We start from the raw sequence: 22,847 nt of genomic DNA, 5'->3' as shown, positions 1-22,847 counted from the left end.
AAATGCCAACTTCAACCAGAAATGCATTCCTGAAATCAGGAGACTGTCCAGAAGCGCCAAACAATTGTCCTATGGCCCCACTGGCTACTTTGTCCTTGTATAACTAAGATACGCATCGGCATATACATTTACTCACACTTACATACTGACACTAACACACACACTTACATATACGCAATCCCACACCAACACACACACACGTACACGCACACTCATGCTAACACAAACACTTATACACTCCCTTATTTTCTCACTCTCTGAATCCCTCCCTTCTCTTTAGCTCGCATGAAGGTAATCCTCAGAACAATCTTCTGGAACATCTGAATGTATGGTAGGTCTCAATAACTAATCTGACAACTGGCTTTTTGTAATGCTCATGCTGTTTTTTTCTAGATGTTTCAAGGTCTATTGATATTACATCCGAACAACAATATGATGAAAAAGACACGTATAGAAAAGATCAATTAATTAAAAACATTTCTAGCCGGGGCATTAGACTTAATTTCATATAAGTAGAAAGGAATAACATTAGTAAAAGTTTGATTAAAAAAATCAAGTAGAAGATCTGTGCTTTAATATTCCAAAGGCTTGACCTCCAGCACCTGACACCCCATTTACTTTTTACTGTCTCTTCTTTGCCCATATGTAAGCTTGAAACACACAGAGGAGGTCTATGCGCTAAACGATGAGTTGCCAGTAGAGTTGTGTTTTCATGTGAAAGTCCAACCCAAGTCAACGTCTGCGGGAAGAGCTTGTCTGGCTGTGTATAACGTAGAGAGTTAAATCAGTGGCACTTCTTAAAAGTCTCTTTACATTACACAGGGTCAGCTTAGCCATTCCTGCTGGAGAAACTTGCTTGGCCTTCATAGGGATGTATGAAGAGCAGTGTGTCGGACTGACAATCACAAGGCGGCTCTTAAAGTGTCACCTGGTGACATAAGTAAGGCCGATGGCTGGATATGCGTGGCCACATTCTACTTTTTTTATGCCTGGTGTGCTAGATGGGTGAGATGATTGAAACCACAACTCTCCTGCAAACTCTTGTGTAAACTCTCCCTTTAGTGAGTAAACCCCCAAAAAACGTAGAATCAATTAGTGCCAAGGTATAGTAGAAAGGTTTGACGCACCATCCAGAACCTCTAAAAAGAAAAAAGTCATTTTTATTTATAAAAAAACAAAATTATTTGTTAATAGACTTTTATTGTAGGCAAGATAGGGTAATATGTTTTATTCTTTTGTTAACAGTCCTAAACATAGTTTCACCCTGGATAAGCTGAATACAGACCAAGTTCCTTGCAGTTGTGGAGCCCAGGAAGCATACTAGGACTTTGTTAAAATTACAATAATTGTAATAGATTATACACTGACAAATATACATTTGAATATTAAATATAAATAGTCCTAATTATCAATGTACATCTCTTTTCTTTATTAAAATGGTTTTAGTGTTCCTATCAGGTCTGATAAGTATAATATAACACTTTGGGATGAATATACACCCGAGAAGCCCACTCGTAGAAGCCAAGATGGTGAATATCTCCACAGTCACCATGAATTTTCCTTTAGTACTGAGGTAGGCGGGGATGAAGGTGATCCAGACGCTGCAGAACACTAACATGCTGAAGGTGATAAACTTGGCTTCATTGAATACATCAGGCAAATTCCTGGCTAGGAAAGCAATCACGAAACTAAGGAAAGCCAACAATCCCATGTAACCCAGGACACAGTAAAATCCAACAGCTGAACCTTCATTACATTGAGCTACAATTTTATCAACTTCATCTTCGGTATTATAGTACGGAAATGGAGGAGACGTTCCCAACCATGTAGAACATATAACAACCTGAATAAAAGTACAGACAATGACTATCGAGTTGGACAATCTAAAACCCATCCAGTTCCTTAACTTATGTGCTGGCTTGGTGGCTTTGAAGGCGATAATTACTGTCACAGTTTTGGCCAAGATGGAAGAGATAGAAATGGAGAAGGTGATTCCAAACACCGTCTGTCTGAGAATACAGGTTAGTTTTTGAGGATGACCAATGAATATCAAAGTACACAAAAAGCACATCTTCAGGGAGATGAGAAGAATGAAACTGAGATCCCGATTGTTGGCTTTAACAACTGGAGTGTTTCTGTATTTTATGAAAATCATATTAACTACACAAGTGAAAAGGAACATAAAAACAGATATCAGGGCCAGAGATAGGCCAAGCTGTTCATTGTAAGAGAGATAAGTTATAACTTTGGAAATACAGGTGTCTTTGTTAGCATTAGACCATTCATGTGCTGGACATCGAAGGCATGCGTCCATATCTACAAACAGAAAAAAAACACATTTATATATTGTGAAAGAAAGCAGGGGATGATAATGGAGGGAGTGTATATATCCCCTTATATTTTGCAGGGTGGTTACCCACAATAGGTTTTCTAGCCCCAGGGAGATGTACTGTTAATATTGGAATGATTAACGTCTGTTGTTATTTGTGTGTTTTGGGTCCCTGGGGTGGAGCATTTGGAGAGTAGGGCGGGCCAGTGCTCCACTCCACAGTTTATGAGCAGCCGAAGACCAGCAGGTGGGAATCCAGTCCGGAGATTATCGGATACTCTCCTAGTACTCACCTGGTTCCACTAATTAATGGGAGAGGCAGTTAAGTAGCCTCCTGGTCTCAGTACAAGAGAGATCATTTGGCTCCCTGAGAGAGAGGGAGACAGCTACCAAAAACACTGACTGCTGCAATTATTGCATATATTGTGTTGTTTTGTTTTGTTGGAACGGATAAGCCGTCCAACTGTAGTTAGGTTGGAGTAACTTGTATTAGTTAGTGCTCACAAGAGCGAGGGTTTTTGTTTTGATTTATTTATTTATTTTCTGTTATGCCTGTGACGAAAAATAAAAACAGGCCCAGCCTTTTATTTTACCCTCCTCGTGTCTGAGCCGTCTCTGCAGCCTGGAAGACTGTGTGTAAGTAAAGATTCCCGGACAGAGTACCAAGGTGAAGGGGTATTCTGTCACAATATATATAAAAAAAATAAAATATATATATATATATGCTTTATTGGATACATTATCATCCAAAATGGGGTGAGAGGGTTTAACAGGAAGAGGATTTGTCAACTCTAAGCCTAGAATTACAAACTCAACCATAGATAAACAGTTAAATGTTACATTTTAGCCAACTCATTTTTAGCTGGACCAGTAGTTTATTTTGGCTTAGCACTGCCCTTGGCATGACCCAGGACAGGTTTCTGCTGTCACCCAAAACATTCTTTCATGGCCTTCTTCCTCTTTGCTGCGATATATCATCATCACTCTGGCTCTTAAGGGTGTGCGGTGCCAGGTAAGTTAACTATGGAAGCTGTTCTGGCCAGTTACATCGATGATCCCTGCTCTATGTAGCCAGCTCATGGAGCCAAAGCAAAGCACACCACTAAGCCGCATTGCACAACAAATGGTGATCTACCCCTGGCTTCAATACACAATGAGCTGGTCATTATGTTGGTTGGTATAGGCTCTGACATTTTTTCTTTGGGATTGCATTAAGCTGTGAATAGATGGATATATGCACTATATCTATTAGGACTGCGACATTGGGTTTTCTATGTTCAACTGAACAAGACAAGGTGGCGCAATATGTGTGCATGCTAGCTGTGCTTACATTGTCAGCTTACTTCTCCTTAAACATAGACACCAATAGATACCAAATGGGAATTTTAGAGTTTATCACCCTTAACCTGTGTGCCACAAGTGATACCACTCACCTGTTTGGTTGGTTATCTCGCCATTTGGGCAGGGGACACAGTCATAGCAGCAGGATGACTGAGACTGTCTAGCAGACTTTCTGTAACCAGGCTGACAGATTTCACTGCAAGCTGAACGTGGTGTCTGTGTTATTCAAGAGATGAGACATTTTTATTGACTACTTTGCTTGGCTATCTTTACTTGTTATACTTGAAGTTAAATAGACATTAATAAAAAATCCCTGATAATTCCTAAAAAAACAATTGCATTAAGTTAGAATTAACCATGTCTAAAACCATGCTAAAGGAGCCATAATTGTAAATGTGTCAATGCTTTTGAGTCAATGACAAATTGAAGCTTAACATTAGGATGCCCGCCACTGTTTGTGTTTTGCTCCCTTCAGTTAAGCACTGGGTACACTATTTCTGTTGGCATTGTTCTTTACCATGCACAGGATGCTTGGGATTTATTGTAAATGGACTGCAGTAACAGGCAGTCAGGTACTCTTGGACTCTTAAACTAAATAATCTAGACAAATTTACAGTCTAAGCCAAACCAAGGTCAACACACAAGGGAATAACCATAGTACAAAAATAAGTGCATAAAGGAATTTTGTCAATATAGGAGAGAGCTGAGGTCATACGCAACAAGTCAAATTTAGAGAAAATTCAGGCACCCAAAATAACAGCGAATCATGCTCCATGGCTGGCACCAAATTACGGAATATAAAATATAACTACTTAAAAGGACTTTCATAGCATGTGATGACATGGAGGCCAAATGATGCCGACCAAAAGTTAATTATTTTTCCATCTTTCTAATAATATACATATTTATCATACAACATCATATTTGTGTGACATGACTTTTGGTCTATCACCTGATTAAAACTTGGATTCCATCGTATTAGACTCTCATTAATTATTAGTGACTGGGCAACTTCTTGGTAAAATCTTCCAACTGTGATGGCCTTGAGAGTTTCGTCCGGAAAGACAATCCAATTCAAAATGTCATATTCAGAATTGACATCTCCATTTTCATCAAAATAAACTTCGTCCCCTGCGCTGTTTGTAAAACGTACATTCCTTAAGTATTCACGAAGCTAAGAGAAAAATAAGTTGAACTTGGTTTGGTTGATTACTTAACCAATATCTACAAAAAGAAAAGCTTGAGAATAGTAAATTAAGAGCCATTTAGATATGTAAATTACTAAATAACATTAAGAAGCTTTCTATTAATTTCCCAGTACTGACTTAAGACTTACTGGTCTGTAGTTGCCACAGTCTTCCCTGATACTTGTAAATGTGGAACTATACAGAAGTATAACTGCACTAGTTTTAGACTTCATCATCATCAAATATTCATGGTACTTAGTTGCTTGTTCCAAAAACCCTTATTTAATCATATAACCATAGTAGTTTCACACACATTTCACTAACCTTCCAACTATCCAAGTCTGGCTTGTTATTGTTTTGAGAGATCATTTGATCGAAAGCATGGGCAAATACATGTACCGCATTGTATATACTGTAGCTGAAAGAAGACACATCTGTGTGGATATTTGGATATTTGGAATTCTCTAGCTTCTCCTGGCCTGTGCATAAGAAAGAATCGCCTTTTTTCCCTCTAATATTACAAGAAAACAGGTCCATCCATGCATCGTGAACAAATATATTATTTGGATCATGGCTTGAGCTCATATTTTGGAAGAAATCTTCAAAACTTGGAATTGATTTTGAATGTAGAATAAAGGCCAAACTTCCATTAAAAGGCCCCAAGCTTAAGAAATTGAAATCAGTTCCTGCTGACATGTCCCACCTTGAAGAAACAATCCAAACCTTCTCTGGAATTGGGAACATGTGCAGAATGATTTGCAGTGTGAGTATGTAGTGTCGGTCTCCATAAAGAATTATAACGTTGGCTGAGGAACTTCTCAAAGTCTTAACAATCTTTGCTTTGTTCGTATCATCGACAGCATCACGATACGGAATAAATTCAACAAAAGCGACGCAGGAACCATTCTGTGTGAGCTCTCTCTGTAGGACCTGGCTGGCCTTCAACCCAGACTCATTGTCCGAAACCAATATACCCACCCAAGACCAGCCAAAGTGTTTAATTAACTTTACCATGGCCTGGAATTGTAAAAGTTCATTAGGGACTGTGCGAAAGAAAGAAGGAAACTGAACTTTATCACTTAGAACTGGATCCAAAGAAGAGTAACTAATCTGAAAAACAGACATTTCTTTTTTAATCGATTTATTTTAAGAAATAGCTAAAGGAATAATAAAAAAAATAAACTCTGATAATATAGTTTAATGACCAAAAATTACTTTGACCAGGTGCATTTATTCTAAATAAAAGTTGTAGTTAACTGTCTTTTATATAGCATTCTTTGTTGTGTGGTTTATGAAATTATACTTTTATTTGTATATAGTTTTTTTTTTTTTAATATATTCTTAAATAAATAAATGGGCATTTTATTAAAAAATTACACAAAATATGTTCATTATTCTTGTCAATTAATGACTGAATGCATTGTCCACTTGGCCCAAATTAGAAGAATGTAAGATTGATGAGGTAGAGGGATTTAACCAAAATTGTTTGGAGAAACTGATTACTCATTTATGTTTATTGTACATTAATATGTATAAATAATCTATGCGCAGATAACATTTTTTTTTTACCTGCGGGAGGTTATATATTCCGAACATCCTTGCTAACAGAAGGGACACCTTTGAAGATATTCCATCCACAAATCCTACCAACTGAGATAACATTTTACAGCGATAGTTAGGTATAGGCATAGGGACTTTAGCTCCAGAAATAATATCTAACATTCCACTTATTGCCTTCTTCTCAGCCAAGCATGAATCAACAAGATGGAAGCCAAGAGTAAAGTTTGGAAGTAGTTTTGGGTTGTTATTAATCTCGGAGACGGCAAATACAAATGCTGCTAAATTCTGATAGTTCCAAATGTTTATTCTAAAAAAAAAAAAAATTAGAAAATAAAACACAACAATAAACAGTACAAAACCACAAAAAAAATGTATTGGTATCCTGAATAATACATAATATAATTAAAATATATATTTAAAAAAAATGTTAGCTCAAGGTTATTCAATGGTAAGAAGTCAGTCTAAAACTAGAGGTTGAAGGGCTTAGATGTAATGTAAAGATGTTTTCCTGAGATGGTGAAAGATACGTGGAACAGCCTTATCACAGCAGTGGTAGATGGAACTACAGTAGGGAAATTTAAAACATGGGATAGGGATAAGACCCCTGAATGTAAGATGAAACCAAAGCCTGAAATAAAGTTTAAGGCAAGAAAAATGGGCAGACTGGGAAGATTAATAACTGCCTTGAATGTTTCCACTTATTTTTGAATACAATTACCACTGTGGATTGATGGACTTTAAAAGGTTTGGAAATGGCACTGTAACCATTCCCAGAGTGATGGGCAGCAAGACTTGCTTCTCTACAATCATTGCTGTCTTTCTTGGCATTGTGTTAAAACACACCTCAATGCTCCAGACCAGCAAACAGCTAAAACTTTGGCTTTTATACAGGTGGTCACACTTGCTGATGATCAATTAGTCAAGGGCTATTGATTAGCAGCAAATGAAGCAGTAAGGGTGTACTTAGGTTTTCACACATGGCTTCTCCATTTTGTTTTTATTTTTGTTGAATAAACTATATGACATGATGTAATATGTCATGTGTTATTGTTCATCTCATGTTGCATTTACCTATTTTTTAGACCTGCTAATAAACAGATGATTGTCATTATGTGTTCTGATATCTAAAAAGGTGTATTTTTTTTCCACACAACTGTGTATATATATATATATATATATATATATATATATATGCTCAATTATAAATTAAATATGTTAAATATATCCAATTAAAACAAAATATAAATATCATTAGCTTTATTAATACCTTTTTTGAGTATAAACCCCCAGCTCCTACAGTGCTAACTAACCTGTAACCCTTTCAGTGCCAGCACGATGCAGAACAATTACAAAAATATGCTTAGCTGCCATGTCAGTATTACAGATAGCAGAAAGCAAAGGAAAGGTGTGCTCGCACCTGCCACAACAATGTATAGTTTAAACTGTATATACACTACTTGCAGATGGCTATGTTAATGCATTTCTGGATTATAGAAATTAGCTTCATGTAGTTATTTTATTATTGATTTTCCCTCCATTAATGTGATCAGTGTTGTATATACAGTAGCTCCGACACATAACTGGTTAAAATTAAACACTATAGTGTGTGGGAGAAGTGAGAGGGTTATCTGCATTAGGTTGCAAGCTGCTAAAATGTAAAAACATGTATTCCATTTTATACCCTTGCGGCACACACAGGGTTAATTGTACACAATTTATATAATTATACATAACCCCTACAATTGACAATATTTTTTAAATTATATATAAGTGTATGTATGAATGTATGTATTTTATTATATATTTACTTTAATAAAATGTAATAGGTAATGTTTACTTATTCTTATGCATTAACAATAGGTAGCTGTCCAGCTGCGGTTGAACTATAACGCCCACTATCCTGAAAGCAATCCTTTTTTATTTACAGCTCAATAGCTACCACTCCACATCTCTTATTTAAAGGAAAGAAAATGTACTGTACTTACAGCCGACAACGTATATTTTGGAAGGCATCAGGTTGTTTGTCAAAGTTTAACACCATGTTGAACATAGAGGTCCATACAGTGATTATTCCTCCAATAATAAAATCACCATCCATGTAATAATGTTCTGACGGTGGGAACTGAAGAACGCAGTTAGATGAGTTGCCCGTGCATCCAACCAAATGTGGAAGCATTAAAAGTATCAACACAGCACAAACAATGTTACACATCTCTCTCTATATACTGTATTCTCATGTCTTCTAGCATTAAATAGTTAATAAAAAAACAAACGCAGCCTTAGGTTATAACCTGAATACCCTCTGACCATAAGTGAAACGTGCCTAGGACCTTATATACATCTAACCAAACTACAGAGAAATGATTACATGATTATAATTAGAGATAATTATACCTTCTGAATTAAGCCATGCTGTGCTCAGATAATCTATACGTTGTGCTCTGTATAATTTTTGAAAGGCAAAAATAAATGTAAAAAGGGAAAACAGTTTTTATTTTTAAATATATTATGCAGTGGTTGATCAGGATTAATAAAACGTACAAAAGATTTGTTTTTTTGTGGTAGATTTCACAAGCTTGGCCAGACCTTGCCATCAGAGGTCAATGCAGGTTACCATCAGTGTTTTGCATCAAGTTAAGTAAAACTACTTTTAGCTTTTGCTTTTTTGTATTTCAATCAATGCAATTGTTTTGATCTAATTAGTTTTAAAATGTTAACTTCAGAGAAGCTGTGATCTGTTTTCAAAGTAGCAGAACCAGCCTGGACCAATAATTAACAATCAGCAACGTAATGTCACATCAGGTACATGTATAGGTGTCCGAATACGGATCCTCAATGTAGAGCTCGTATCACCTGAGGGGCACAGGAGCAGCAGGAGTGTAATGCAGGATAACAAGGAAGAATTGTAGTCAAGGCAGGCCATGTTTGGGTGTACATGAGCAGGACTTGAGACATCAGTACACAGGAATAAACCAGGAACGGAGGTCAATGCTAAACAAGGGTTTGGTACACAGTTCAGAATACAATGGCGACAGTACAACAGGATAAGAGAACGCATGGTCAAGACAAGGAACTGGAAACCAGCGCAGGACTGAGGACAACATAATAAGGAATAATACCCAGAGACTAAAGGTCGCACCAGGGGCGTACCTAGAGTATTTGGCACCCTGGGCGGATCCTGTATGTGCTCCCCCCCGTCACTTTAAAATGTACAGATAACTACAACAAAAGTTAATGTTGACAAGAATAAATATTTCACAAGTTTATAAACTCTACGTCAACAGAACAAAACTAGGAATCTGAAAAAAATTTACTTTTTAAATTTAAAAAGTTTAAATAACATTTACTTAACAGATATGGTACAGCATAACTCTCATCACTATATTCTGAGCCAGACATAAATGGCGGTAGAGCATAATTCCCATCACTATACACTGAACCAGACATTGATGTTAGTACAGCATAACCCCCATCACTATATACTAAGCCAGACATTGACATGGTAAGCTTCTACCCCTAAAAACAGCCTCCCTGTGCCACCTCTAACCCCCCAAACAGCCTGTCTGTGCAGCCCCCGCCCCCCAAATAGCCTGCCTTTGATGCCTTTGCCACCCAGAAAGCTTACCTGTACCGCCTTTGCCCTCGAACAGCCTGTCTGCGCTGCCCCCAAACAGCCCGCCTGTGCCACATGTGCCCTCCAAACAACCTGCCTGCGCCACCCAACAGCCTACCTGCACTGTCCCCCAAACAGCCTGCCTGCACCTCCCCCCAAACAGCCTGCCTGCACCTCCCCCCAAACAGCCTGCCTGTGCTGCCTCTGTCCCCCCAAACAGCCTGCCTGTGCTGCCTCTGTCCCCCCAAACAGCCTGCCTGTGCTGCCTCTGCCCCCCCAAACAGCCTGCCTGTGCTGCCTCTTTCCCCACAAACAGCCTGCCTATGCCCCCCAAAACAGCTTGCCTGTGCCATCCCCCCAAAACATCCTGCCTGTATCACCTGTGCCCCCCAAACAGCCTGCCTGTGCCGCTTCTACCCTCCGAAACAGCCTGCCTGCGCCATCCCCCAGCCTGTCTGAGCCATCCCCCAAACAGCCTGCCGGTGCTGCCTCTGCCCCCCCAGACAGCCTGCCTGTGCTGCCTCTGCCCCCAAAACAGCTTACCTGTGCCTCCCCAAAACAGCCTGCCTTGTCACCCCCCAGCCTGCCTGTACCGCTTCTACCCTCCAAACAGCCTGCCAGAGTCGTCCCCTCAAACAGCCTGCCTGTGCTGCCTCTTCCCCCCCAAATGGTGACCCCCAAAACAGCTTACCTGTGTCTCCCCAAAACAGCCTGCCTGTGCCACCTGTGCTATCCCCAAACAGCCTGCCTGCACCACTTATGCCCCCCAAATGGCCTGCCTGTGCCACCCCAAACAGCCTGCCTGTACCCGCTATGCCACCCCCCAAACAACCTGCCTGTGCCGCTTCTACCCTCCCAAACAGCCTGCCTGTGCAGGCTCTGCCCCCAAACAGCCTGCCTGTGACCCCAAAAACAGCTTACCTGTGTCTCCCCAAAACAGCCTGCCTGTGCCACCCCCTAACAGCCTGCCTGCACCACTTATGCCCCCCAAATGGCCTGCCTGTGCCACCCCCCAAACAGCCTGCCTGTGCCGTCTCTGCCCCCCCAAACAGCCAGCCTGTGCTGCCTCTACCCCCCAAACAACCTGCCTGGGTCGAATCTGCCCCCCCCAAACAGCCTTCCTGTGACACCTCTGGTTCAATCTCAGCCAAAGATACAGCTCTTAAAAATGTGTTCCTCATTGTCCATTTGAAAAGTTAGAACCTCTTTGGTTAATATGTTTTCCTATAAATCATAGGAAAATGCCTAGGACAACATATTTAGACCTAGGCTGACTAGGCCTGGGCTTAAGGCAACAGGTCAAAGGGGGCAGTGACTCTGGTGCAAAACTGGGGGGGCAGATTGCTCTATTGGGCGATCAGGTCCCCCCCAGACTGCAGCTGCTCAATGGACCAGATCCAGTAGAGATCTCTCCAACCAGCCCATTTACACTATTGTAGTGTAGAGTACATTCAAGACACGAAGCACCAGGATATGGCATCATATTCCTGAGCTCTGTGCTTAAGATGGCAGTCATGAAGGGGGCCGAGGTTAATACTTCTCTGCTTACCCATACTTGGGTCTTCCAGTGTGCAGCTGCCAGCTGGATGCACATGTCCACACAAGGCAAGAGTATAAAAATGTAACGTGTGGCTGTACAAACGTGATTTAGCACCAACTGGCCTTAAAGTGCCAAGGCTTCTTGGTCACCCCCTGATTAGGGGATAATTAGCCTTGCCATGATCCACAACCCCTTTCAAAAGATGGAGTCAGGAGACTCATCCTAGTCTGACACATAATTATTGTATTTATTTCGTAGGCAAACAATGTTATACACACCAACATGTTTCCATCTAGTTCTGAAGGACTATTTGAATGAATTTTTTTGTTATGTATTTTAACCCTGACCTACAGAGCCCTTAACAACTGCGCACCCCCCATATCTCTAACCAAATACACTCCTAACCAATATTTCCCTTTCTTTCATGACTTGTGTCTCTTTTCTACCACTATTACCCACATTCAGGATTTCACCTGTGTTCTACGCCTTCTCTGTAATCCCCTTCTCATCAGACTTTCTTCTTTGTATGCAACTTTCAAAAGCTCTCTGAAAACCCACCTTTTTCAAGAAGCATACAACCTTTCCTCCTGACACTCTCAGCCATCATACTAATCAAGCCATCAGAATGACCAACAACCTCAACAGATCACCGGGATCCTATCAACTCATCCCCATCCAAGCATTCCTTTCTGACTTTTTCACTTCCCCCTCAACCGGCTAGAAGAGGGCCCTCTTCTCTTTATGTTCCAGTTTGTTGTTGTGTGTGATTTTAAATGATTCCACTAACAGCTCTACAGAATCTGCTGGCACTATATAAATAAATGTAATGTATTTGCTGTTTTCATTTAAAATTGATCTTTAAGTCCACATTAAGTATCATATCACTGCATGAACATTTTATTCTCTCCACCACCATGATGGCATAAATAATGTGGTTTTTGAATTTTTGTATTGTTCATTTAGCATAAAAGTGTTAATGTACAGGGCTTGGAGGATCCAAGATTGAGAATAGGCTTTAAACATACATAAAAAAACAATACACGAACATATTTTTCAAACATTTTTAATATAGTATATAGCAAATCTGTTGTTCATAAGGTTTATTACTTTGTGTGTTTAGATGATGTTATATCACTTTACATCATATATATGGAAGATTTAATTCTCGTTCTCTCAATCTTCCAATTCAACCACTTGCTAATTCATAATAATAAGCGTTTAACTTCAATTTTCCAGGGCCCATCAATCAAAAAGGCTGACGTTTTTCAAACTGCTTGTGTTCAAGCAAGTATACACATAATTCCTGCTCTGCTGTTTAGGCATGAGGTTTAGAAAAAAGCTCAGTGGAGACATTAGCAGGGTACATCATCCTCAATTCGCATTGCCCTTTATTGATATAAAGACCCTGGTGTTCCTTTCAGGTCTAATTAGTATAATATAGCATTTTGGTACAAAAATACAGACCAGAAGCCCAGTGCTAGAAGCCAGGATGGCGAATACCTCCACAGTCACCATGTTTTTTCCTTTAGTACTGAGATAGGCTAGGATGAAGGTGATCCAGACGCTACAGAACATTAACATGCTGAAGGTGATAAATTTGGCTTCATTGAATATGTCAGGTAAGTTCCTAACTAGGAACGCAATCATGAAACTAAGGATAGCCAAAAATCCCATGTAACCCAGGACACAGTAAAATCCAACAACTGAACCTTCATTACATTGGGCTATTATCTTATCAACTTCATCAGTCATGTTATAGTGAGGGAATGGAGGCGAAATTCCCAACCATAAAACACATATTATAACTTGGACAAGAGAACAAAAGACCACAATTAAATTAGAAATCATGGATCCAACCCAGTTCCTCAACTTACTATTCGGCTTGGTGGCTTTGAAGGCAACAAATACCGTCACAGTTTTGGCCAATATAGAAGAAACAGAAATGGTAAAGGTGATTCCGAATACCGTTTGTCTGAGAATGCAGGTGACCTGGAGAGGATGACCGATGAATATCAAGGTACAAAGAAAACACGCCTTGAGAGAGAAAAGGAGTATGAAGCTGAGACTTTGATTGTTGGCCCTCACAATAGGGGTGTTCCGATGTTTGGTGAAAACCCCCATAACTAGGCAAGTGAAAAGAAAGAGTAGAACAGACACTGTGGCCAGGGATATACCCAGAGGTTCTTCATACGACAGATACATTATGGTTTTATGGATGCATGCGTCTTTATTTATGTTTGGCCATTTATCTTCTGGACATTTTAAACATGTTTCCATATCTAGAAATTGTAGAAAACATACACAGTATAGATGGACAAGAAACAAAATATGTAAATGTAAAAAACAATTAAGAGAGCAGAAAATACTTTAACATTAGCATGACCAAGGTATAATTCCTACAGGGGAAGCTAGATCACTGTATCCATCAGCAGCCTAGTAGATAGGAAGCTTATTGTGTCTCCATCCTATGTTTGCTAGACCAGTGGATGCCTTTTCACTTCAAGATAAATATAGGGGAATTTAGACCTAGGCACAGAAGAACAAGAGGAAGCATTATGAATTTATAGAAACTGACTTTAGACCCTGTATTACGTATAACCTTGCAAGCACAACCTTACTCAATACCTTTACATTAGATTGCTGTAATCTGGTTCTTTACGATAAACAAAGGCATCTGTATGACTGTGCCAACCATCAGCTGGAACTTCATACTAAAATGTCAGAATGTAATGCTCCAAGGCATGTGCCTGAAGGCATGTGCCGCTTCTTATGTTTGTTATGTCTATAGTGGTGGCTATTAATACTATGTCAAAATACATCATTAAGAACAGCTGATCAGTCCTCTATTGATCAGTCCTATGTTTATATTCTATTAGTGTTTATTTTTTATTATTTGTTTTTTGATGTTTCAATTCTGCAGTAGGTAGGGGTATCTAACATTTTTCCCCCATAATTGAGAAATTGTACAAAGAAAGCAAATGCGATCTGTTCTCATACTCACTTGTTTGGTTCGATATCTCACCCTCTGGACAGGGAACGCAGTCATAGCAGCAAGCCATTTGGCCTTCTTTGGGGGACTTCCTATACCCGGGAAGGCACGTTGCTTTACAGGTTGATTGAGGAGTCTGGTTACAGTTAAATAAGAGAAATTGTTTTAATAATTCATCTATATTAGTTAAAAGAACTCAACTTCTCTTGCACCAGTATTTATTTATGCGAGAAGTGACTTCCTAGCACGACAATGTGTCAACACTCACCTGGTTAAAATACGGGCTCCACTTTATCAGATGTTCCTCAATTACTACTTGTTGGACAGAATCTCGTTGTTCGAACCTTCCGACTTTGATGGCATTAAGAGTTTGGTTAGGATAGACAATCCAGTTTAAAATATCAAATTCTGAGTACATGTCTCCACTCTCATCAAAGTGAACATCCGCACCTGCACTGTTTGTGAAATGGACATCTTTTAAATATTTATGGAGCTGTAGAAATAATGTTAAATATGAAATATCATTATAGCAAAAAAAAAAAAACACATGGAAATGTTATATGACAATGCGATATTTTTTCTTTAGTTTTATATATCATTAAAAAAATATATATATTAGAAGTGGCCCCTAGTATGTTTTCACTCATTAAAACAGTTCTTACCAATAGATCCTAATTTGCAGAACAACCTGGACAACTGTTTCTGGAGAAATCTTTTGTGTCATAATTATCTGAATTTGGAGTGTACAGAGTAAGGTACAAAAGTTTGCAAGCATAAAATCGAAATAACACAACAGCCGTTTGACTTACCTTCCAAATTTGTCCATTATTTAAATCGTCCTTTAGCGTATTACTCTGAGAATACATTTGATGTAAGGCATAGCCCAAAACATATACAGCATTATATATGGTGTAACTATATACTGAATTTTCTCTAAGATGTTCTCTAATATATGGATAAGATGAATCAGAAATATTTTCCCTCCCAGTACATGCATCATGGGTTTTCCCATTCCAGTTGCAAAAGAAAAGCTCCCACCACACGTTCTGGATAAAAATATCATTTGGGTATAGATCTGGATTAATCTTTAGTAAAAACGATTCAAAATGTGGAATTTCAGTTGAGTGAAGAGTGAGAGCCAAGCTACCATTGAATGGCTCAAAGCTCAAAAAGTAATAATCAAGTCCAGAGGATAAATCCCACCGAGAAGATATGATCCAAACTTTTTCAGAGACGGGAAATTGATATAGAATAATTTGTAATGTGAGCATATATTCGCGATCCCCATATAAAACTATGGCGTCAGGTGAAGAATTAAGTAGAACGCCGATGATTTTATCTCTAATCTTTTCGTTCAAAACATCGTGGTAAGGGATGTATTCTAGGAATGCAACGCAACTGCCGGATTCTGTGAGTCCTCTTTGTAGAATTTGGCTGGCTTTCAAGCCAGGCTCATTGTCTGAAACCAAGATACCTATCCAGGACCATCCAAACTTCATTATTAGTTTTATTATTGCCTGGTACTGAGTAATTTCATTAGGAACCGTGCGGTAGAATGAAGGAAACTGAATTGTATCACTCAGCTCTGGATCCATAGAAGAATAACTGATCTGCCATATAAGAAATGTATTCGTTGACAAGTGGTATTTGTAGTCATATGTTGTCTTACCATCCATCTAAAATATACTATTTTTTCTGACGGTTATTTATTATATACACAATCTTATCACAGCATCTATTTATTGTTCTATGCTCTGTTAGTTAATTCCAAAGATTTTCTTAGAGGTAGGTTATTTTCTTATTTTTGCCACCCATTAAAATTTACCTGCGGGATCTTGTAGAATCCAAACATCCTGGCCAATAAGAGAGAAACTTTGGAAGATATTCCATCAATAAATCCCACCAAGCTTGGCACATTTCCAGAACAATAGTTAGGTACTGGAAATATAGTTCCATATAAAATCCCAAAAATTCCCATCATTGCTCTTTCTTCTGTAGAACAAGAATCCATGATATGGAATCCAAGCGTGATATTGGGAAGCAGCTCCTTATTGTTGTTAATTTCGGTGACTGCAAATACAAATGCTAAGAGATTCCAGTAGTTTCTTATGTTTATCCTGGAAAAAAACATGTGAAATAAAATCATCTTAGAGAAATTTGACTTTGAAATTATTACATATTGACAAATCAAGGTCAAGCTTGTAGCCACGTCTGCGTACAAAGTTCCCTATTTAGAAGATCCATATTAAAAGTTTTTCTAGGACATCATTGCCTATTTTTGACTAGTTTCCCCCCCAAAAAAAAAAATAAAAAAATATATATATATATATATATACGGAACGTAAAATACACAATGTGACAAATTCTTGACAGTAACTTGCGTAATAACCCAACTATCAAGTATATCATTGAGCGAGTGTTACCCTTCTGACAGTGATGTGAAGTGGGTAAAAGAGGAAAATGCAGAAGGAGAGACTAAAAGGAAACAAGCCTGAAAAGAAAAGGTGGTTTAGATTATAGAAGTAAAAAAAAAAAAGTTCATCCTTTTCAAGTGAAAAAACCTCTACTTTTCCTGAGAACATTGACAGGTCAGACACTATAAAATTAGTGATGAATTCCATAGAAGCTACATCTTACTGTGATTTTTATGTTTAGTGTGTTAAGAGTAAAGCACTTTATTTGAAAATATAAAAATAAACATTTCATTTGCTTAAAAAGCAGTACTTATGGTATTCAGGCTAACTAATATCGCATACGTTTCAGGTTCAGTGGCAGATGGGTTAAAAGCAAGGAGGGGGATCTGGATACCTGTGATGATTATTTAGCGTGAGGATTGGGGTAAAATGTTGCATTATAAGATCAGTCCCGTGTCCAAGCCAACCTATTCAGGTACACACTGATATTATACCGTATATATGTTAATATACTTTGCTTTTTGGCTGTTTCTTATTTTTACCCTTTAAAGGGGAATCATATTACAAATTAATGTCTAAATCATACAATTTGAACTTATTTTCTCTTTTAATACTAAAGTGTTCATCAACAAACTAAAGTGTTAACTGTTTTTTTCCTCACACATACATCTGTCCTTTAATGGGTTAATTATACATAATTGTTCTGTTTTAACCCGTGCATGTACTACACAGACATGATGCAGACATGGGCAATAAGGATGGAGAGGTAGATGGAGCTCCCTTTTACTTCTTTCAAAGTTAATGCAGTGGGCTTTCAATCTTTTTACTGTTTTTCAGTATATATAATACTTAACCCTTAATGTTACACAGATGAAATTAAAACATAAAAAAATTAACTTACATATGATAAAATGAAATAATTTAACGTAGCCGATACCTACTGTATAGAACACAAAATATTAACCCCTTATTTTTTGTTTATTTTTTAATACAGAAACTAGCACTCATCATTGTTGATGAGGCTTGTGGAAGTCCATAGTCTTTGAGGCAATTGAGAAATAATTTATAACATGATTGAATTAGTGAAAAATGAATGCATTACCTCAACTTTATTCTTTGTTCACCTGTATTTCAAATACCGTGTTGTATTTAGTTCTGTGATTAATATTTAAGTTACAAATGCAGAATACCAAATTTCAAAATAAATTAAAGAATGGAAAATGTGATGGTTCGCTTCTCATATTTAATGTATAATTGTCAAATTAGAAAAACCTTACCTTGAGTATATATTTTAAATCATATTAATATAGTTTGAGAGGTCAATTCAACTATGCTAGCTTTGCATAAACTAATAATAAAAAAAAATATTATTGGTAAAACAGGGACACACACACATATATATATATATATATATATATATATATATATATATAAAAATAAATGAAATTGCTTGGATTTTGTGGTGTAGAACAGGTTAACATCTTGAAAAACATGCATCTTGAATGCAAAAGGCTTCCCATCTCCTGATACTGAAAGGGTTAAACAGCAGTAGAAATGCTTTCTATTTCATTCTACATATCTAAAGCAAAAAAAAAAAAAAAAAATGAATTAAATTGCAGAGTCCTTGAATCCTGATATTATTATTATAGTATACTATATATGTACTTTATAGATTGTAAGCTCCCATGAGCAGGGTACTTTTCTCCCTTTGTACCGTTATATTAAAATATATTAACCTTAACGTCAAATTATATTTTATCAATTTTAATGTTATTGCTAATTTTCACCGCCCCCTTTTGTAACAGAGCTACTGAATCCACTGCAATGCAATGTCAAGATCAACATATGATACATCTCTGTAAGTTACTCACACTTGACAAACTGCGTCCGTTCCATAAGGTATCTTTTCAAATGTTGACTGCATCTTCATTACCGATGTTCTAACAGTAAGAATTCCTCCGATAATGAAGTCACCTTTCTGGTAATAACGGTCATTGTGCGGAAATTCCAAATGACAGCCAGACTTGCGCAAACTGCCAACTACACGGGGAAGCAACAGCAAAAGTAGCACCGCATGGAAGACGCTCCACATTTCTGAGATCGGGCAAGGTGACCCTTGTGAATCTCAGATAGCCGCCAGATTGATGAGGGTCAGTGAAGAAAAGTGAACATATCTGTATCGGTATAGAATTGCGCACCAAGGACCCAGAAGCTGTGGTTGACACACGCTGACAGAGAATGACACGAGCGATTTGACTCTTTTAAACTATGGTAATCTATTAACAGACCAACAGGTATGTAATTTACTCAATCTTAAACCGGAGTAAATTATACATTACAAACAAACGCAAATAACAGTTTGCCGGTCTATCATTTTGTGTTCTAAACAATGTTCAAAAATATACGGTTGAAAAACACAGTGGAAAACAATACGGGTCATAAATAATCATAAGTCATAGTTTACTGAAAACCTGAAGATTGTATTCTTTTTTTAATATTATTTACAATCTTATTTCTAAACATTGATAGAGGGGTCTACCTGATCACACAGGGTAGGGGGTCATGGTCCACCAGGCTATTAGTATGTAGGTTATTTATATTGGTGGGTGAATTACACTATTGCATCCTGCCTGATGGGATGTTGTGGGGTCAAAAGATGTCTTCTTTGGCGGTCGTCAGCCAACCTTTCCTTTCCGGCTTCCCTTGGTTAATTCTCTACTGTTTAATGTATGTTTTCTCCATGAGGAGGTTTGCTCCCTGTTTGGTGTGCATCTGTTCTCTTTTAGTCACAGCTGCTGAAAGGCCCCCGGCCAGCACAGCGTTGTATCACAAATAACCGTTTGCTTGCAAAAATGGACATGGGAGTTATCTCCGTCAGGCGTACCTGCTGGGCTAGGACTCTTGTTCAAGAGAAGAGCCATGATTGACGCGGAGGAGACAGAGGGACGCCAAGCAGTCACTCAAGAATAAGTTTTCAGCAACCGCTCGGCGCCTCTCACTGTCCTCCGCGAGACCTCTGTCTTGGTCGCTGTGCCAGCGATTGGTTGGTGCCAGAGGAGGACCCCGCAGACGACCAATAGGCTCACTCGCACGGCCTTTTTTAACTCCTGACGGCGAACCTACGAATTTCTACTCCCGTTAACCCCTGTGATGTTGGGTAGATAACGGGAGTGGAAATCCGTAGGTTCGCGGTCAGGGGTTAACTTGGTGCAACTTGACCGACAGAAATCACTGGTCTCCCTGCTCCAACAGTTACAGGTGTACTTCATTGGTTGATGGCACAGGAGGCCCCAATAGAGTTGCTCGTACGGACATTTTAAATCCTGGTGCCAAAAGCTGCTGCGTAGTCTGTGCCGCGTTAACACCGTATTAACCATTTATACAAAAAACTGAAAAAACGAAGAAAAAAAATGAACACAAAGAATGTACACCAATATTTACCCGAACCAAACACAGGAACAGGCAGATATTTGTGGAATACAAAGATTTTTTCCCCCCATGAAGACGAACGTGAAGAGTTGGACGGCGCTCAAGTCTAGTTTTACCTATACTTTTAATGCTGAGTTTTATGTGAATTCCAATTGATCTATACCGGGTCCATACAGACGACTGTTATGACCCAAAGAGCCCAAAGATGGAGTTCAGGAGTTGTTGCGCAGTAGCAGAGTTGGACAGGGCCTGGTGCAGGGCGTCTGCCACATACCAGCGCCCTGACATAGCAGCTGATGAAGTCAAGAACAAAGCAGAACTTGGAGGTATCCTGCAGGCACCCTGGAGCAGGCATGAGACATATCACTAGAATCATGTGCAGGATGCTGCAGGCTGGGAGTATGGAAGCTAAGCAGAGTATCAACAGAAACGTAGCAAGCAAGGAGGACAGAGCAAGGAACAGGGAGACCGAGCAAGGAACATAGGAAGGCAATACATACATGATACAGGGCACAACAAAGGACAGGGAACAAGGCAAGGAACACAGGGGATGGAGTGAGGAGCTGGAATCCTCGGACGCTTGTTCTTTAAGCAAGGATAGGACAACTTAACTGGGACATGGGGAGAGGAGAGAGGAACCGAAATCCTCAGATGATTCAGGGTAGGAGGGCAAAGGCACATAAGAGACAGACAAACATGAATACAGGAACTAGCCTAGGACTATGTGATAACAAATGGAGATTCCGTCAGATCCTATGGCCATAGAATGCTTAGCTCACCACTACGCCAAAGTACTCCAATATTCGGTGGGTCCTAACGCTAAACCGTGCTTACTGAATTACTAATAAACTAGACACTGAAAACAAACACAGAACCGAGAAGGACATATCTTTAGACTGCAGACTGAGACAAAAACAACACACCTTATAAAGGAAACAGGAGCTGAAGCAAAGAGCAGAACTAGAATCCAGGAATCAAAAGCACAGAAAAGAGCATATGGAAATCCAGGAATGGATTACAGCAAAACATGGGAACTGAGGCAAGGCAGAGATATGCAGCTGTCTTATTCAGTATCGGCAGTGCTGTCTCCATGTGTTTATTTGATCTGTACCCTCAGTGCTGAGTCTACATGTGATTTCCAGTTGATCTATTCCCGCTATGCTGGGTTTGTGTGTTCTGTTGATCTATACCTGCAATGCTATGTTTCCATACATTATTTAAGTATACCTGCAAATACAGGGTTTTTATACATCTATCTATACATCCAAATCAAAAAAAGTTGCCATTTCTATTGTAGAACTTGCACCCTAAAATCAAGGATAAAGGGAGTTATATTGTAACGAAAGAAGGCTACATAATGTTCATCTTTAATACATTCTTTTGGTATTGATGAGCAGCCCCACCTGCCACACAGGTGCCTTATTAATGGTTTCCAAGAAAAGGCTTTAAAAATTGCACGAGAGTCTCATTGCATTGAAAAATGCAATGCAGTCCCACTATTCAGCTGCTTGATAAGTAATATAGCCAGCCAAAGCAATAGTTAGGTACCAGAAATGCAGTTCCAGATAAAACCCCAAAATAACTCTCATGGCTTCTTTCTTCTGTAAAACAAGGTTCTATAATAAGGAATCCAAGCGTGATATTGGGGAGCAGCTCCTTACTGTTCATTTTGGTGACGGCAAATACAAATGCTAGGAGATTTTGTTTATTATGGAAAAAGGAACTGAAAGACTATCTTGGAAGTATTTGACTTTGTTGAACAAGTGAATTATTACTTAAGGACAAACCAGGGTCTACACTTAGAAGATCCAACGGTGGGTTAAATTGTAGTAGTTTACAAAAAATCCAAAACTTTGTGATCATCTAATACCCAAAAGGTCAGGCACTTTAAAATTTGTGTTGAATTCCACAGAAGCTATAATGATAACTCTTACTGTGATTTTTTTTTACTACATCTATTAGAATTAAGCACATGTCATTTGCATTGAAAAAAATCAGCATTTATTCTTATATTTGTTTTATGTCATCATTTTACAAATTAATTCACACAATTTGAACCTTTTTTTTCTTTGTAATACTAAAGTGTTTAATTCAATAACCCCCCAACACACATCTGGCCTTTAAAGGGTTACTTCTACATACCTGTTCTTTATTCACCCCATGCATGTCCTACAGTAAGGATAAAGAGGCAGACGGAGATCCCTTTTATTTATTTTCTTTCCAAATATAAGCCAAATATGAACGCAAATATATATGTTTCAGTTTAAATGCAGTGAAACAAGCATAAAAGGAAAATATTTTAAAAACATTGAATTAAATAAGAAAAAAGAAATGTATTTGGACGCAAATAATAAGGTAGATAAGATGTACGTTTTTATATATATAAAATTTCAAATTCCTACTGGCAGAGTTTATTATTTTATTTTTTTAGTAATAAGGTACTTT

The 22,847-nt window shown here is 38.5% G+C and overlaps 2 protein-coding genes across 2 annotated transcripts; both read right to left on the bottom strand.

Annotated features, from left to right (window-relative positions):
* Nucleotides 1–1,408: 1,408 nt before the first annotated feature.
* On the bottom strand, nt 1,409–8,458 carry LOC149284730 (vomeronasal type-2 receptor 26-like). The gene is made up of 5 exons (XM_089496348.1): nt 8,403–8,458; nt 6,427–6,724; nt 4,623–4,844; nt 3,763–3,886; nt 1,409–2,316 (listed from the first exon to the last, which is right to left on the bottom strand). Exons 1-5 carry the CDS (start codon nt 8,456–8,458, stop codon nt 1,409–1,411), a joined length of 1,608 nt encoding a protein of 535 aa, XP_089352474.1.
* A 4,483-nt stretch (nt 8,459–12,941) lies between these two features.
* LOC149284729 (vomeronasal type-2 receptor 116-like) lies at nt 12,942–19,894 on the bottom strand. Its single transcript, XM_089496347.1, has 6 exons — nt 19,858–19,894; nt 18,845–19,013; nt 16,385–16,676; nt 14,828–15,052; nt 14,572–14,695; nt 12,942–13,849 (listed from the first exon to the last, which is right to left on the bottom strand). Exons 1-6 carry the CDS (start codon nt 19,892–19,894, stop codon nt 12,942–12,944), a joined length of 1,755 nt encoding a protein of 584 aa, XP_089352473.1.
* Nucleotides 19,895–22,847: the final 2,953 nt, after the last annotated feature.

The sequence above is a fragment of the Sceloporus occidentalis genome, unplaced genomic scaffold, assembly GCF_023333645.1.
Source record: "Sceloporus occidentalis isolate IW3139 unplaced genomic scaffold, rSceOcc1.0.p SCAF_89, whole genome shotgun sequence".
Classification (NCBI taxonomy): domain Eukaryota; kingdom Metazoa; phylum Chordata; class Lepidosauria; order Squamata; family Phrynosomatidae; genus Sceloporus; species Sceloporus occidentalis.
Note: the sequence above shows the minus strand (reverse complement) of the source record. Positions and strands in the feature narration are given on the sequence as shown.